At 36.4% G+C, this 16817-nt stretch overlaps 1 protein-coding gene across 1 annotated transcript in view; it reads right to left on the bottom strand.

Annotated features, from left to right (window-relative positions):
• Positions 1-16817, bottom strand: part of LOC140150943 (uncharacterized) — a 45119-nt gene that overhangs the window by 6792 nt on the left and 21510 nt on the right. Inside the window, exons 6-7 of the mRNA XM_072173101.1 lie at positions 6863-6937; positions 5244-5454 (exon numbers count right to left, since the gene is read on the bottom strand). Of these exons, the coding sequence (XP_072029202.1) occupies positions 5244-5454; positions 6863-6937 (286 nt within the window). The remainder of the gene's footprint in view (positions 1-5243; positions 5455-6862; positions 6938-16817) is intronic.

The raw sequence follows: 16817 nt of genomic DNA, 5'->3' as shown, positions 1-16817 counted from the left end.
ATTAAAACTTTCACCAAGTGATAGCATCCATCTCGAATTTCAAAATGGCTGCCATTTCTGATATATTTTGCCAAAATTGCAAGTTTTTGAAAATAACAAAGCTATACATTATATTTATTGTTTTATAAAACTGTTTAAAAAATAATACAAAACAAATAAAATGGAATCATTAATTTTATTAATAAATGATTTATTCAATGTATTTCCATCAATAAGGATATTGATATATTATGGGAGCTCTCCATCAACTTCAAACAAGCAACTCCTAATTGGCCAGGAATAATTCACACTATCCATAGAGGAAACGAGCACCCGGGTCAGTCTTTGGTTGTGTTTTTGCCTATGCTAGACATGTATTCAGGGGATAAGACCTGTATTCTTTCCACATTGGAGTTCCTTTGCAGTTTGGCAATGAAACATAACCTGTCACCAATAGTCATATTTGACCAGCTCTATGCTGAGATCATCCAATATTGCAGAGTGATCAGATAACCTAGAAATCCAAGATGGTGTCCAAAATGGCTGCAAAAAACATCCTTATAACTTACTTATTTTTCACCCATGAGTTGCTATTTTGGTGTCTACACCCATGTTTTGGGGGGGGTCAAGGATTCCTCTTTGACTAACAAAAATATTTCAGATTAATCAGATAAGCTATAAATCCAAAATTGCTGCCTAAAATCTTGTATTTAGGTGATAGTTTTTAACGCAATAATGATCTATTGAAAGTTGACATTTTAGTATCTACACCCATTGTTTTATACTGTATATATTACCTGTCGTTTGAGGTTGGTAGTGACGTGTCTCACTATGATTGGTTGGTAAAGTGAGAAAAACCTTAAAATGACTTGAACTGTATTTATATTATCTTACAAGTACTTCCCAGTGGGTAAAGACAACAGCCACAAAGTTGCCAGCACTGATGGAATCGAAAAAATGCAGTGCGATGGTTGGTTGGTTGATATCCCTACCATCCCTATGCAGGAGTACTGAGACAAGTCTCCTAGTTAAGAGGAGTTAAAGAGTCTAATTTGGAAAAGAGTTCATACAATATTATGTAGACTCGGACATAGTTGGTATAGAGAGTTCATACAATATTATGTAGACTCAGACATAATAGGCATAAAGAGTTCATACAATATTTTGTATACTCAGTCATACATATAGGCACATAATGATGATGTTTTACTAGAAGCCTTCATTTTCAATATCATATAACGTTCCTTACTCAGGTAGGACTAAAATTCTGATCATTTTAATTGAGTTAATTAGCTATAGTACATCATTTTCACTCTCCATCATCTTCCATGACTATTTGATTGCTGTATGGGTTGTAACATGAGTCAGTTTGGCAGGGTCCGCATTTAGCATGACATGGTAGTCCGTATATCTTTGGCAGCTGCAGCGAGGTGGGCACTTTTTGCAATTACAGTGGATCATTTTGAGTAGGTTATCAGGGGCAGCCTTCATGTCAGTCATGATCGGAAACACCTGATTACTGTCTATTTTCCACCCCCCGTCCAAGACATCCATACCATTGTTAGTCCCCATCCAGACCATAATCTGGTAGTAAACTCTGAGGCAGTGACATTTGGTGGAGGATGCAGTAGGAGGCAAACGTTCAGGAGTGACAAATGATTTTGCAGATGTTATCTTCTTGACAAAATTTAATATGTTGTAGCGCAGGGTTGCAAGTGAACTCTCCCCATTGCTGCCAAACATAACAGCCATAGCTTTGCTACCAAAATCCTCAATGATTTGCCTTGACTGGTTTGGGAGAATGGTTGTTGAGTCGTTGGTGTGTATTGTCTTTAATGGACGGACCTCCACCATACCCATCAAAGACCACAGTTGCCAATCCATAATGGAAAACAGTGAAATCTGCATATGACTGTGCAATCAACCCATAACTGTCTCCAGTTTTCCATGGTACTCGATGCAACAAGGAACCGTCACCAAGGACGTAATGATCAGTAATTGGACAAGACTCTTTGAGGACTTCGCAATCACCTGACGTCACATTGCTTGAATGTTCAGCGATAGTGGTAGCTATTTGAGGCTCATCTGCTTCTCGGAAATTGTTTCTAGCCTCAAACAAGGTGGGAGGAAATGTACTGATGTCGTAATCCATAACCTCTTGCATTGAAAGCTCTCCTGTTTGCTACACTACTACAAACCGTTGAAATAAAAGGGCGGGGTCAATGGTCTGATCTGGAGCAATTGGTACAGCAGACGAATATTCAAGGGTTTTTGCCTTGTCTTTGCGCTTGAATGTTACTTTAAAGGCTGGTTGGTCATGCATTTCGGCTACAATTGGCGAATGACATGGAAGTCATTGGAGAATTTCTGGAAAATGTCTGGATGTTTGGTCTCAAGCTCATTCATCTCATGAATGTAGAGATATGCCGATTTCAAGTAGTTGTAATGTCCAGTTGCAGCAAAAATTGGAAGGCAGTCAGCAACAGCACTTAGGCGCATGGACAAACATCCGGTGCGATCTGCCATGATCAAAGCTCTGGCCACTCTCAACATCTTCAAGTTCTAGCTTGATCTTGCCCAATATATCAGATGTCTCAATACTCTCCAATGTTGTTTCCCCTACCATCAAAGAAGAGTACACATCTTCAGATTCATCCATCAATGTCTGAAATTGGGGATTATCATGCAGCACATCTGATACAATCATTTGGTTTAGACACTTGTCTACCAGCAGGTGGTCCTGGAATGCTCTTTGGACAGACTTTCTAGTGAACATAAGCACAACAACACTTTCACCATACACAGATTCTAGGGTGTCTTTAAGTCCTGTCCCTTGCATTAGAGTACCCATTGCTCCAAGTAAATTCATGAATGTATGAAAACAACCCAGCAGCAAGACGATCCTTTTCAATGGGCTGTTCTCCAGTGCATCATGGATGAGCTCAGCATAGGGGCTGGTCAAATATGACTATTGGTGACAGGTTATATTTCATTGCCAAACTGCAAAGAAACTCCAATGTGGAAAGAATACAGGTCTTATCCCCTGAATACATGTCTATTATAGGCAAAAACACAATCGAAGACTGACCCGGGTGCTCGTTTCCTCTATGGATAGTGTAAATTATTCCTGGCCAATTAGGAGTTGCTTGTTTGAAGATGATCGAGAGCTCCCATAAGATATCATTATCCTTATTGATGGAAATATATTGAATAAATCATTTATTAATAAAATTAATGATTCCATTTTATTTGTTTTGTATTATTTTTTTAATTGTTTAATTAAACAGTTATATAAAACATTAAAAATATAATGTATAGCTTCTGTTATTTTCAAAAACTTGCAATTTTGGCAAAATATATCAGAAATGGCAGCCATTTTGAAATTCATGATGGATGCTATCACTTGGTGAAAGTTTTAATGGTCTCATTGGATTTGTTGAACTCACAAACATAGGGATAGACACCAAAATTACAGCTCTATGACAAGAAATAAGTGATTTATAGCAATTTTAAGGGTATCGGCGGCCATTTTGGACGCCATCTTGGATTTTTAGGTTATCTGATCACTTTGCAATATTTTTGTTGATCATATTAAAATCATTGACCCAAAAACATGGGTTTAGACACCAAAATTCCAACTCTGTGGTGAAAAATAAATGAATTATAGTAATTATAAAAATTTTTAGCGGCCATTTTGGACGCCATCTTGGAAAACCACTTTCCGGTAGCCCGATTTTTTGGGACTTTTTTTCTGTTATTCCTGAGGTCCCATAGTACCAAAATCAGTTAAAAAACCTTTTGTTGCAATTTTTTTGGGGTCAAACCGTATATTCCCCGTATAAAAGATTATATGAAAACTCCACCATGCTTCAAGATAGGCCTAGGTAGGGCCTATGCACGGCAGTCCGGTTTAGGCGGTTCAAAAACTCGCACTGTCATGTTCATGTGTTAGTGGTTTTGAAGCTTACTCACTGTCAGTGTTTATTTGTTCAAGTTGTTACATGTAAAAAGATTTACATGTGTAAACTCGAAGGCCATCGTGCAATCGGGATAGGCCTCCACACGCACGGTACTAGGCCAGCTACCTTCATGCATGCATGGCCTAGGCGGTCCGAGACTGGTCTCGCACTGTCAGTGTTTGTTTTTAAGCTTACCGTGTCAGTGTCGCTCTGAATCTGGCTGTGTTGGTCTGTGGTATGAATTCAGTAAATATTCCTGCGCTAGAACTGGTAACAATTCAAATCAAACAGCTGAAATTGTGATCTTCTTCAGCAGTAGCAGCCCACTCCAGCTTGATTTATATTTCGCCATTTTTGTGTTGTCGTTTCTCGGCAGTGACAAAATACTCTTATAGTCAATGTCGACGTTCAATGTTATTGTTATGCTTTATGGACTGCGACGTGGGTATGCTGCTATCCGTATATAGTAACTATTCAGAAATACTATTTACGGCTTGGATGTACTATTTACGGACGTAAATAGTACTTTTTGCACTTCCTCACAGAATAGTGTGTTTATTTTTGATCACGTGACACACTTTTAACCAATCAATGAACAAGAATCTATGAATGAAGGATATAAAATAGCGTATTATCTTGCTTGCTTGTTCCCGGGGGTTGTTCACCGACGTTGCCCAATGCCCATTCAAGAAGCTACCTCTTTTAAAGTATTTATGAATGATTATTTATTACCCTCGGGCTCATAATTATTGCACAGTCCCCCCGGGGGGGCACTCCAACTTTGGAGGTGACGCGTATGTAGGGCTGTTAAGACCCCCTTTTCAGCATCGCTGTCACCCAAAGACCCCATATTTTTTTTATGAACACATGCTCTGTCACCCGAAGACCCCCTATTTTTCCATTTGATCTGTCACCCAAAGACCCTTACAATTTCAATTTGAACAGCAACTTTCATTTATCATTGATTTTGTTACTTATTTTGAAAAAAAAAAAAAAAAAAGCAATGTGAAGCCATTTAGAACTAGAAATTTGATTTTCGAGGTTTATGTGGCGCTGTTTCGGTTCTCACCCAAAGATTCCATTAAAAAAGTCATGTTCTCACCCAATGACCCCATATTTTTTACATTTTGCTCTCACCGAATGCCAAAAATCATGCTCTCACCCAATGACCCCATATTCTTTACATTTTGCTCTCACCGAATGCCCCTTAGTGCGAAAGTGCCAGCCCTACACCTATATATCCATTTCAAATTGAAGTGCCCCCCCGGCACAGTCCCTTACACGATCTGTGATCCATATGCTTACCGTGCGTAACTTTGATGTCATTGCATATCTCATGGTATTCCTTGCTTGCGATCAGTTTAGCTTGAGCTGGATTCCACCAATCGATGAGTTTCGAGTCGTACCGAGTCATCACAGTGTTGCCGGTGATGGAGCAAGCCTCAAGGCGGTCCGTTACCTCCTCTATTCCTGTCTTACCTTTGAACAAGAAGGAATCTGAATATACAGCATCTATCTACACAGAGAAATAAAATAGCATACAGGGTGAGTCTAAAAGAAGTGTATTCTCGAAAAATATGTTTGCTTGAAAACTAAAATGACCCGCACAGGAAATCGTGTGCGCTGTAATAAATCAGTTTACACATAGGCCGCTACTTTAAAAAAAATGCAATTGACCTTTGCATATAAGCCTAATTTCACATTTTTGTTTCAAACTAAAGAAAATACAAATACGCAACGAGTGGGGGGGGGGGCAAAATCGACAAATTTTGCGCAAAATTGCCGCGAAAAGTGGAAATTTACGTGTAAATAATTTTGGGTGTTTTGCATCAAAAGTGGGGGGGGGGCAATAACAATTAATTAATTAGGGATGCCCCCCGTAGCGCCGCCACTGTACGCAACGGCATAATATTTTTAAATAAGTAATGAATATGCTAGAGGCATTAACTTTCCCTTAATGCTCGGCATGGGCGTCGTTGTCAAGCTTCACACCAACCTCCGACATGATTTTTTTCAAAAGGGAAACGCAAGGACCAGTGACAGAGCACAGCGTCTTAGATCACCTACACTCATAGAAAAGACTTGTTCGCCTTGTTGGTGCAATTCAAAAGGAGTAAGTTTGGACAACTCAAAAATAGTGTAAAAGTTGCCAAAACAAAATTCATTTTAGTTATCCGAACTTAAAAATGCTGAAAAAGCTCAAAAAGTTCCGTCAACTAATCAACTTTGTTGGCATTACTTAAAAAGTTGACGTAAGTCGTTGCGTCAAATTTTTAAGTAATGCCAACTTCTGAATTCAAGTTCAGGGAACTTAGAAAAATAAACACCAATTAGTTGAGGTAACTCAACATGTAAATTGATGTAACTCGTTCATATTAAGTTACTGGTACTTATTGTTTTGAGTTTTATTCCAATTTGGTACTTTGTTACTTCATTCACGTAACTGGATCATTTTCTGCACAATTAGCAGTATTCAAACATTTATTTTTGTAATCAGTGCAAAATTTTGTTGTATACTATAGCACACCTCTAGAAAATTATGTTAACCTAGGCTAGTTTCAATTTCTGAGTTGTAACAACTCAATAAAGTAAGTGCAAATGAGTGCGAACAACATAATGATATCGAGTCAGCGTTACTCAAAATTGTACACGTTGGCATTACTCGGAAAGTTGACGCAACGACTTACGTCAACTTACTGAGTATTGCCAACGAACAATTTCCATGAGTGTAGTCACGATTAGTAGCCGACGGAATAGAGTCGCCCATTCAGTTAACCTCATTTAAAATCCACACTCCCTGTGTGGGAGATTAAGGTCACGTCTTCCATAGGCTGTGATTTTAACTGGAATATCCTATTATACCCATTTAATAGTATGAAACCCACTGCGGATCTCTTAATGAAAGACGAATTCATTATTCTCACCGTTTCGTCTTTCAGCCATTCCAAACACTGTGGTAATCGGCATTGTCGTATGTTTTCTGTTGGAAGTACTGCTCCCTGAAGTAAGAAAAGGGGTACGATAATTATCACAAGCCTGAAGCTTATGAATTTTAGTTTTAAGTTTGACCAAAAGTCAAATGGTATTTTACAAGTTGACCTCAAATGACCATTGACCTCAGTATATTACCTTGAACACCACCAATAGACAAGGCTTCGCATAGTGCAGTTATGACCCAAATTTGGTTGCAATATTAGGATTTGAACTGATCAAATGAGACAACGTTTAATTTACAATTTGACATCAAATGACCTTTGACCTCAATATTTCACCTTGGCTAGCAACAACACAAGAAGATACCCATAATGCAGTTGAGGGTTCATGCACAAAGTGCAGCTATGACCCAAATTTGTTTGCAATAGGATTTGAACTTTGAACACCAGCAATAGATGAGGGTTCCATGTAGCTATGACCCAAGTTTGATATAAAATTGGATGTTTTGAACCCAATACTATAAATGTATTGGTCGAGCTATGAGTTTTCAAATATTGGACGAGCGTAGTCGAGTCCAATATTTTAAAACTCATAGCGAGACCAATAAATTTGTAGTATTTGTTGGTCTCGCTATGAGTTTTAAAATATTGGACGAGACGTAAATTTTGCATTGGGTGAAAAACCATCCAATTTTATCATTATTATGTTTTCAGAATCTTTTTTTTTTCTTCTTTTTTTCGTGATTTTTTGAGTAGGGCCAAAATCGACTGATCTTACATGCCTCGAGCAAAAAAAATTGCACGCCTGCAGTGCAATGCAAGTACCAAGGCAACAGTCATGATAGTGCAGTTTGGTGGATATGCCGATTTCATAAGCTTATCTAAAACCATACCGTGTCTGTGCTAACATCATTCGCACTTTGCAGAGTCTTCAATTATAATAGTTCGAAAAGTGACATTTGACAGGTATAAATCCTCTGGTTTGGTCAGAAAATTTGATAATTTTCGATGTCCGAATGTATGAGAGTGCCGAATTCTGCAGCTTTTATGTGGTTGTTAAGCAACGGTTTTTACTCGTTTTTTGTACTTTAGGATATTTCGGCAAACAACATTAATTTCTTCATTTCTTAGCAGCTGAAACATGCTTTTAGTTACACCATAACGTTGATTTTCAAGCCTAGAATCATGTAATTCTGTGTGAACATCTCTCTCAGCTCCGTGAAGCAAATCAAAATGCCCGGTTCAATACTGTGACTGAAATGCATAGTCTCATACAGTGCGTTTGTGTTCTCTCTTGATCGCATACGATCGGTCGATTTACAATAGGGCCTACGTTAAAATTGGCGGCAAAATCGGCGATTTTAAAAATCACGGGGGATTAGAATCCTTGTGGCGCTAAAATTGGATGCAAAATGCGTCCAATTTGCTATTTTTTGGCGTTTTAAACTGTGGAGAGGTATAGGAAACAAGATTCTGAAAACATAATAATGGTTGCAATTGGATTTGAACTGTTCATATGAGACCAAATTTTAATGTAAAAGTTTGGTTGCAATACGAATTCAACGAGACCAAATTTTAACCAAAAGTCTTAAATAATGGTAGGCCTATTTTACAAGTTGACCTCAAATGACCTTTGACCTCAGTATATGACCTTGAACACCACCAATGGATGTGAGTTCCGATAGTACAGCTATGACCCAAATTTGATATAAAGTTGGATGGTTTGAACCCAATACTACAAATTTATTGGTCGAGCTATGAGTTTTAAAATATTGGACGAGACGTAGGCCTAATAGAGTCCCATATTTTAAAACTCGTAGCGAGACCAATAAATTTGTAGGCCTATTGGGTGAAAAAAACCATCCAATTTTATCATTATTATGTTTTCAGAATCTTTACTTATCGTAGAACTCTACTAGGTTCGCAGGCATGAAGCTTCCAAGTTCATGGCCAGCAAATTACAGTAACATTTAGTGCAGCTGCAATATTTGAAGGATTTACCAATGCTAGCAGTAGAGTCTAGTCTAGAGAGACTGACACCTGCGGCACTGTGCTGGTTTCATACTTTCCCGGATATTTCCCTGCCGCTTGCCGATTTGCTGCTCTGACAACGATTTTATTACACTGTGCAGCCACACCAGAAACCCCTACAGTAAGTTACCAGTAGCAAGCCGAGATGTCAATCGCCGGGATCAATCGCTCTACCAGTTTGCCCAAATCGACAGATTGCTAGGTCTAGGACACGGGGTGACACTAAATTCACGGTTATTCTATTACGCACGCAAACCTATGACAAATCCCGCTGGTTTGCTTGGTAGAAAATGAGTCTAGTTATCGATCGGTTATGGATTTTAGCATGTTCTACCCCTTGATTATGTTAATTACGGTTGACAAATAAAGCCGCCATTCAGTTTGCGAACTTTGTCTGTTCAATGCGAGTACCAAGCTTGAAAGTGCGCCCCTCTGAGAGCTGAGACCACTGACCTCCACTGACCTCGTTTGTTTTTGTTTCCTCGTGTGATGATAAATATCATTCAATCTATAGTTATCGGACGTACACGTTGTATTACCGCCCTAAGCAGTTTGTTTTTAAAAACAAGTAAATAATCATTACTCGCCATTCTATTTGATCTTGTGCATTTCCCAAATCACGTAGTAAATTGAAACGCCCTCAATTGAGCTGAGGCCACTGATTATGTAATCACCCGAGTGTTTTGAATTTTGATTTATACACTACAGCGTGTGAGCCGGTTAGTAATATTAATGAAGTGACACACTGATGCACGGCGTTTATAGCACTTGTACATGTCACTTGCTGAATACGTATAGGCCTACTCATAGTATTTAAAATCTATGGCCTACTAGAAGAGTTTAGGTCTATCAAAAGAATGATTGAATGATTTTGGAGATTATCCCCGGAGATTATCAAGGGCTGTGTAATAATTCTGAGCCGGGGGTTTGCACATAGGCCCTATTCATGGTAGGCCTACGCCTATTAAATAAAATGCTCTAAAAGGCTTAGGATAACAGTACGTTACCGGGGTAAAATTTCCGAATGGCCCGCCAAATATCGTTCCCCCTCTCAGCCTGCCAAAAATCGCTTGCACCCCCTCTCGGTCCGCCAAAATTCTTAGCCCCCCTCTTGCACATGCCAATGATTTGCATATTAAAGCGTTTCCGTACCGTTTTTCGAAGCCTTTTTAGAGCGTTTTATTTAAAACGCACCCCATGGATCAGGGCTGTCAACTCTCACGCACTATTGGCCGTGAGTCTCACGCATTGGGTCACTTTCTCACGGTCTCACACCAAGGTAGTATAATCTCACGCCTAGGTAGTAAATCTCACGCAAAAAGCTGGAAAATGAGTAAATCTCACGCATCTGCATGAATAATTTGTTGCTCCTACCCCCCCCTTTTCACATTCCCGAGCGCCGTGGCTCAAATAATCATGGTGCAAAATGAACATTGGAGTCGGCAAATCCTGGTACGCTCCTGTCTCACGCCAAGCAATTCCAAAAAGTTGACAGCCCTGCATGGATGTGTGCCAAAAATCGCTTTCCCCCCTCTCGGCTGGCAAAAATTGCAATTCCCCCCTTTGCGGCTCGCCAAAAATTCTTGCCCCCCAAATTTTACCCTCCCCAGGGATCATAACTATTGCACAGCCCCTAATGATTTCAAAAGAGAAATAGGCCTACAGCAATTTTATGAAAACAAAACAAATATACAGATAGATAGCCGTAAACGAAATGGGACATCTATTGCATTGATTTTTCTTGCACAACTTTTATTTATTCATCTAATAATTAATTAGTTAATTAATGAATGAATGTATGAATTAATTACTTAATAAATTAATAAATTAATTAATTAATAATTAATTAATTAATAAATTAATTAATTAATTAATTAATTAATTAATTAATTAATTAATTAATTAATTAATTAATTAATTAATTAATTAATTTATTTATTTATTCATTTATTAATTTATTTATTTGCTTGTTTATTTATTTATTTAATTTAGGCCTATTGAAGTAACTCAGCTCTTAAACATTTCACGTACTCATTTGCAACGGCTCAACGAATTAATTGATACATCAATTCTTCAAGTTATCAATCAATCAAACAATAACAATATTAATAATTATATAATAGTCAATTTCGATCAATATACTTATCAAACCATCAAACAATGAAACAATGAACTGATCGACCAATCAAGTTGTCGATCAATTTTAATTTTATGACTTGTGATGATGTGAGACTAAATGACTGACAGATTGACTGATTGATATGTTGATGTATGGGTTGATTGATTGATGAATTGATTGATTGATTGATTGATTGATTGATTGATTGATTGATGATTGATTGTTGGAATAAAGTGTGAAGGTATAACAGGTAAATGAATGAATGCAAGAGTAATTGAGAGGAGGGAGTTGATTGGTTGATTGATTTACTGACCATATATTATTTCACACAATATTATTTTGTAAGATGGATGATTACTGAATCTGTCATTATGGTAAAATAGACAGTGGTGACGGTAGATTTCTTGTCATTGGTGGATGAATTAATTTTTCTGAAATAAATGCGAGCAATAAATTGCCATTTTGAAATTAAAGTGAGACAGGTGTCAAGAGAAATCAAAAAATCATCATTATATCAATGTGTTTTTCATTATTAGACACATTAACATAATGCACTTTTGATAATACATTAAACAAACTTTCAAAAGTTTAAACAAACTTTCAAAAATTTAAAAACAACGTTTTTTTTAATTTTCAAACGCGTTTTTTACACATTTCATTTTTTCACCATATTTCGACCTGAAATAAAATGTAGCTCCAACAGTATACCCACCATAAAAGGCCTTAAACTTTGCATATATTGTCTTTAGACTATTTTCTACTGCATGCACCTACAATCAAATTAATCTTTCTGGGACAATTATAAAAATATTTGGTCAAATTTACAAAATTTTAATAATTTAAATAATATTGTTCATGATATAATTAATTGGGTTGTTTTGTCATCAGAATGAGATTAATTTTAAGTGAGTGAGTGATGAAGTGAGTATAAATGTTAGTGATTAAATAATAAATAAATTAATTAATTAATTAATTAATTAAGTAAGTAAGTAAGTAAGTAATTAATAATAAATAAATAATAAATTATAGTACACACAAGTTATTGTAATATATTTTTTTCCAATAGAGGCATAACATTCTGTTTCAAAATATATATTTATTTAAATTTATTTTATTATTTTCTAACTTAAATATTTTCTTTAAAGCAAAGACAAATATTTTCCCATTTCTCTAGTAGAGCTGTCTCCAATTTGAGCCCAAAATAAAACTCTGCTTCTTTTATTATTGATTTAATTTCACGATTTATTCCATTGAGCAATATCAAGGATTAAAATCACACGTCTCACAGCAGATAGTTACTTGGCGTAGTGGTCGTACGCTGTGCCTTTCAACCGATAGGTACCGAGATCGATTCCCGCCTCCGCCTACTATTTTGTTCAAGACTGGAAAGAATGAAGCTTATTTGACTTTACAACACTAAATTATTCATGTCTTACCCTACCTGGTGGTGTAAAGTGCTACTGGTAAACATGAATATGAATTTATAAACACAATGGCTAATTTAAATAAGAATGCGGCCTCATGCTAATTAGGGAGTGCCTCTTCCTATCAATTATTCCATGGTCTAGGAGTTGAATTCAATTTCAAGGAGCTGCGCCACTCTGACGTACCGTGGATGCATGGTATGAGATAAATGATTTCTGGCAGTGCCGAGCAGCAACCTTGGCTTTCGTATTCATGCTGCTGCCGTTCAGCGGGGTGACGCTCTGGCAAGCGGCAGAAGGTATGAAATCAGCATTAGTTTTATATGTTCAAGAATTAATTGCTCCCCATAATAGTCATAGACCTGGCAGCTGCATAGGCTAGCAGTTCTACTTCTAGTACTACTACTATACTAACTAGAATATTCTAGCACTAAGAGTAGGGTGGCCACAATGCTACAATGCTGGCCATAAGTGTTGGGACGGTTTGATAGGGTAATGTAAATAAGCCCCCACTCCCCGATCAATGTTGAATTCGACTTTTTGGTCACACGAGCCTTGTGGCACCCAACATTGATAGGTGTGGAAGGGGTAGGGTTGGGGTGTTAGGAAAGTGTTTGGCTTGACAACAAAGAAACCTCCACTTTATCACGTTAATAATAACGGAAATAAGGTCATACTATAGTGTACGTTTTCCATAAGTGTCCCAACACATTTTGGCCATGGTTGTATTTGAAAAGTTGAAAAAAAATCATCTAATTTCAGTTTTTGCTTATAACTCAAAAAAGTAAATATGATATTGACACCAAATTTGGAGCAGTTAGAGATCTTATCATGTGGCTTTACCAAAAAATTTTGGATGGCTACATTTGACATTTAGGGACTGGTCACTTAAAATGTCTTAAAACGATATTTTGGCCCTGTCTAAGTTCACTATTCGTCACTTTAACTGTCAAAAACTTGGGTTTTAAAATGGAAAATTATTGTTTCCACCAATTAAAATGTTACATTACAGCTATAGAAGAAAATAAAAGTTATCACAACATCTCGTGATCAAAAAACAAATAAAGGAATCGAACCCATGCACACTTGTTTTCCGAATTTACCGCAGTCTACCACAAATGAAGCAACAAATACAGAAAAAAAAGAAGGACGGACATTGGCAAAAATTAATAGAACGACGAATATAATATGATGAAGGATATTGTAAAATAATAACAAAAAGAAAAGAAAAAGATATATAAATAAATTCAGGGCTCGAACCCGTGTCCACTGTGCCTGTGGCAGATGCCGTATCCATTGCACCACAGAGCTGTATTACTTTAACAGGCTTAAACTGTAATATAATGCTATACAAGATGCATGTATATAAATATACGCTCTACGGACGATAAACAGTCAAACAAATCGCACTTTTACGGCATTTGTTTCATTAACTGAATATTTATCATATAGCAGGTGTTGGCTGACATTTGTGCTCCACATATATTTCAGTTTTGGGCCGGGGTAAAATGATTTTGGGACAAAACGAACGATATACACGTTTGTAAAAAGAAAAAGAAAAAGTAATATTATATTAAAATTCTTTACTCTTTAAAGACGTGTATACCGTCCGATTTTGTCCCGTAGTCATTTATCCTGAACCAAATCTGAACTAAATGTGGAGCACAATGTCAGCCAACACCTGCTATATGATAAATATTCAGTTAATGAAACAAATGCCGTAAAAAATTTATTTTTGGACTGTATATCGTGTGTAGAGCGTATATTTATATACATGCATGTTGAATAGCATTATATTATAGTTTAAGTCTGTTGAAGTTACACAGCTCTGTGGCGCAATGGATACGGCATCTGCCACAGGCGCAGTGGACACGGGTTCGAGCCCCTGAATTTATTTAGATTTCCTTTTTTTCTTTTTTGTTATTATTTTACAATATCCTTCATCATATTATATTCGTCGTTCTATTAATTTTTTTTTATTTTCGTCCTTCTTTTTTTTTCTGTATGTCTACCTATATTTTACTTTCTATACTTACTATAAGTTTCTTTGAAAGCGCTTTAATAAATTTCAGTCATAAAATGTAATTTAAGCCTACTCCTGCCGACTATGATTATATTTACACGATATACTCGTTGCAAATACCACATACGTTTTTGATGCAAACGATGAAAATGATTAAAGTTTGTTGTTGTTTTTTCTAAAAATTAGCTCTTTTTTTAAATTTTAAGTATTTGTTTCCCAAAATCACTCTTTTAAAAGACTTCAATCAATTCCTGTCAACAAATATCATGTATTTCTGGCGATTAAATCACTACTCTTTCAAAATAAAACGTCATTTTACGCAAAATACGTAGTTGGCATAGGCTAATAATGTTCAGAACGCACTGTAAAATACATGATATTGCGTATAAAACGTGACCGTATCCCTAAATCACATGAGGAAAATGCAATAATTTTTATATAAGTGAAAAGATAAATAGTTTCTCCGTTTTCATGTAAAATTTGATGAAAATCCAAGCTATGGTTGAGGAGATATGGGCCAAAACACACATTTTAAAATTTGATTTTTGTACCTTAGAGACAATGCTGGCCATAAGTGTTGGGACGGTTTGATAGGGTAATGTAAATAAGCCCCACTCCCCCGATCAATGTTACATTCGACTTTTTTGGTAACACAAGCCTTGTGGCACCCAACATTGATTGGTGGGGAAGGGGAGGGTTGGGGTGTTAGGAAAGTGTTTAGGCTTGACACCAAAGAAACCTCCACTTTATCACGTTAATAATAACGGAAATAAGGTCATACTATAGTGTACGTTTTCCATAAGTGTCCCAACACATTTTGGCCATGGTTGTATTTGAAAAGTTGAAAAAAATCATCTAATTTCAGTTTTTTGCTTATAACTCAAAAAAGTAAATATGATATTGACACTAAATTTGGAGCAGTTAGAGATCTTATCATGTGGCTTTACCAAAAAAATTTTGGATGGCTACATTTGACATTTAGGGACTGGTCACTTAAAATGTCTTAAAACGATATTTTGGCCCTGTCTAAGTTCACTATTCGTCACTTTAACTGTCAAAAACTTGGGTTTAAAATGGAAAATTATTGTTTCCACCAATTAAAATGTTACATTACAGCTATAGAAGAAAATAAAAGTTATCACAACATCTCGTGATCAAAAAACAAATAAAGGAATCGAACCCATGCACACTTGTTTTCCCAATTTACCGCAGTCTACCACAAATGAAGCAACAAATACAGAAAAAAGAAGGACGGACATTGGCAAAATTAATAGAACGACGAATATAATATGATGAAGGATATTGTAAAATAATAACAAAAAAGAAAAGAAAAAGAAATCTAAATAAATTCAGGGGCTCGAACCCGTGTCCACTGTGCCTGTGGCAGATGCCGTATCCATTGCACCACAGAGCTGTATTACTTTAACAGGCTTAAACTGTAATATAATGCTATACAAGATGCATGTATATAAATATACGCTCTACGGACGATAAACAGTCAAACAAATCGCACTTTTACGGCATTTGTTTCATTAACTGAATATTTATCATATAGCAGGTGTTGGCTGACATTTGTGCTCCACATATATTTCAGTTTTGGGCCGGGGTAAAATGATTTTGGGACAAAAACGAACGATATACACGTTTGTAAAAAGAAAAAGAAAGTAATATTATATTAAAATTCTTTACTCTTTAAAGACGTGTATACCGTCCGATTTTGTCCTGTAGTCATTTATCCCGGACAAAAACTGAACTAAATGTGGAGCACAATGTCAGCCAACACCTGCTATATGATAAATATTCAGTTAATGAAACAAATGCCGTAAAATGTATTTTTTGGACTGTATATCGTGTGTAGAGCGTATATTTATATACATGCATGTTGAATAGCATTATATTATAGTTTAAGTCTGTTGAAGTTACACAGCTCTGTGGCGCAATGGATACGGCATCTGCCACAGGCGCAGTGGACACGGGTTCGAGCCCTGAATTTATTTAGATTTCCTTTTCTTTTCTTTTTGTTATTATTTTACAATATCCTTCATCATATTATATTCGTCGTTCTATTTATTTTTGCCACTGTCCGTCCTTCTTTTTTTCTGTATGTCTACCTATATTTTACTTTCTATACTTACTATAAGTTTCTTTGAAAGCGCTTTAATAAATTTCAGTCATAAAATGTAATTTAAGCCTACTCCTGCCGACTATGATTATATTTACACGATATACTCGTTGCAAATACCACATACGTTTTTGATGCAAACGATGAAAATGATTAAAGTTTGTTGTTGTTTTTTCTAAAAATTAGCTCTTTTTTTAAATTTTAAGTATTTGTTTCCCAAAATCACT

Source organism: Amphiura filiformis, chromosome 4 (assembly GCF_039555335.1).
Source record: "Amphiura filiformis chromosome 4, Afil_fr2py, whole genome shotgun sequence".
Lineage (NCBI taxonomy): Eukaryota > Metazoa > Echinodermata > Ophiuroidea > Amphilepidida > Amphiuridae > Amphiura > Amphiura filiformis.
Note: the sequence above shows the minus strand (reverse complement) of the source record. Positions and strands in the feature narration are given on the sequence as shown.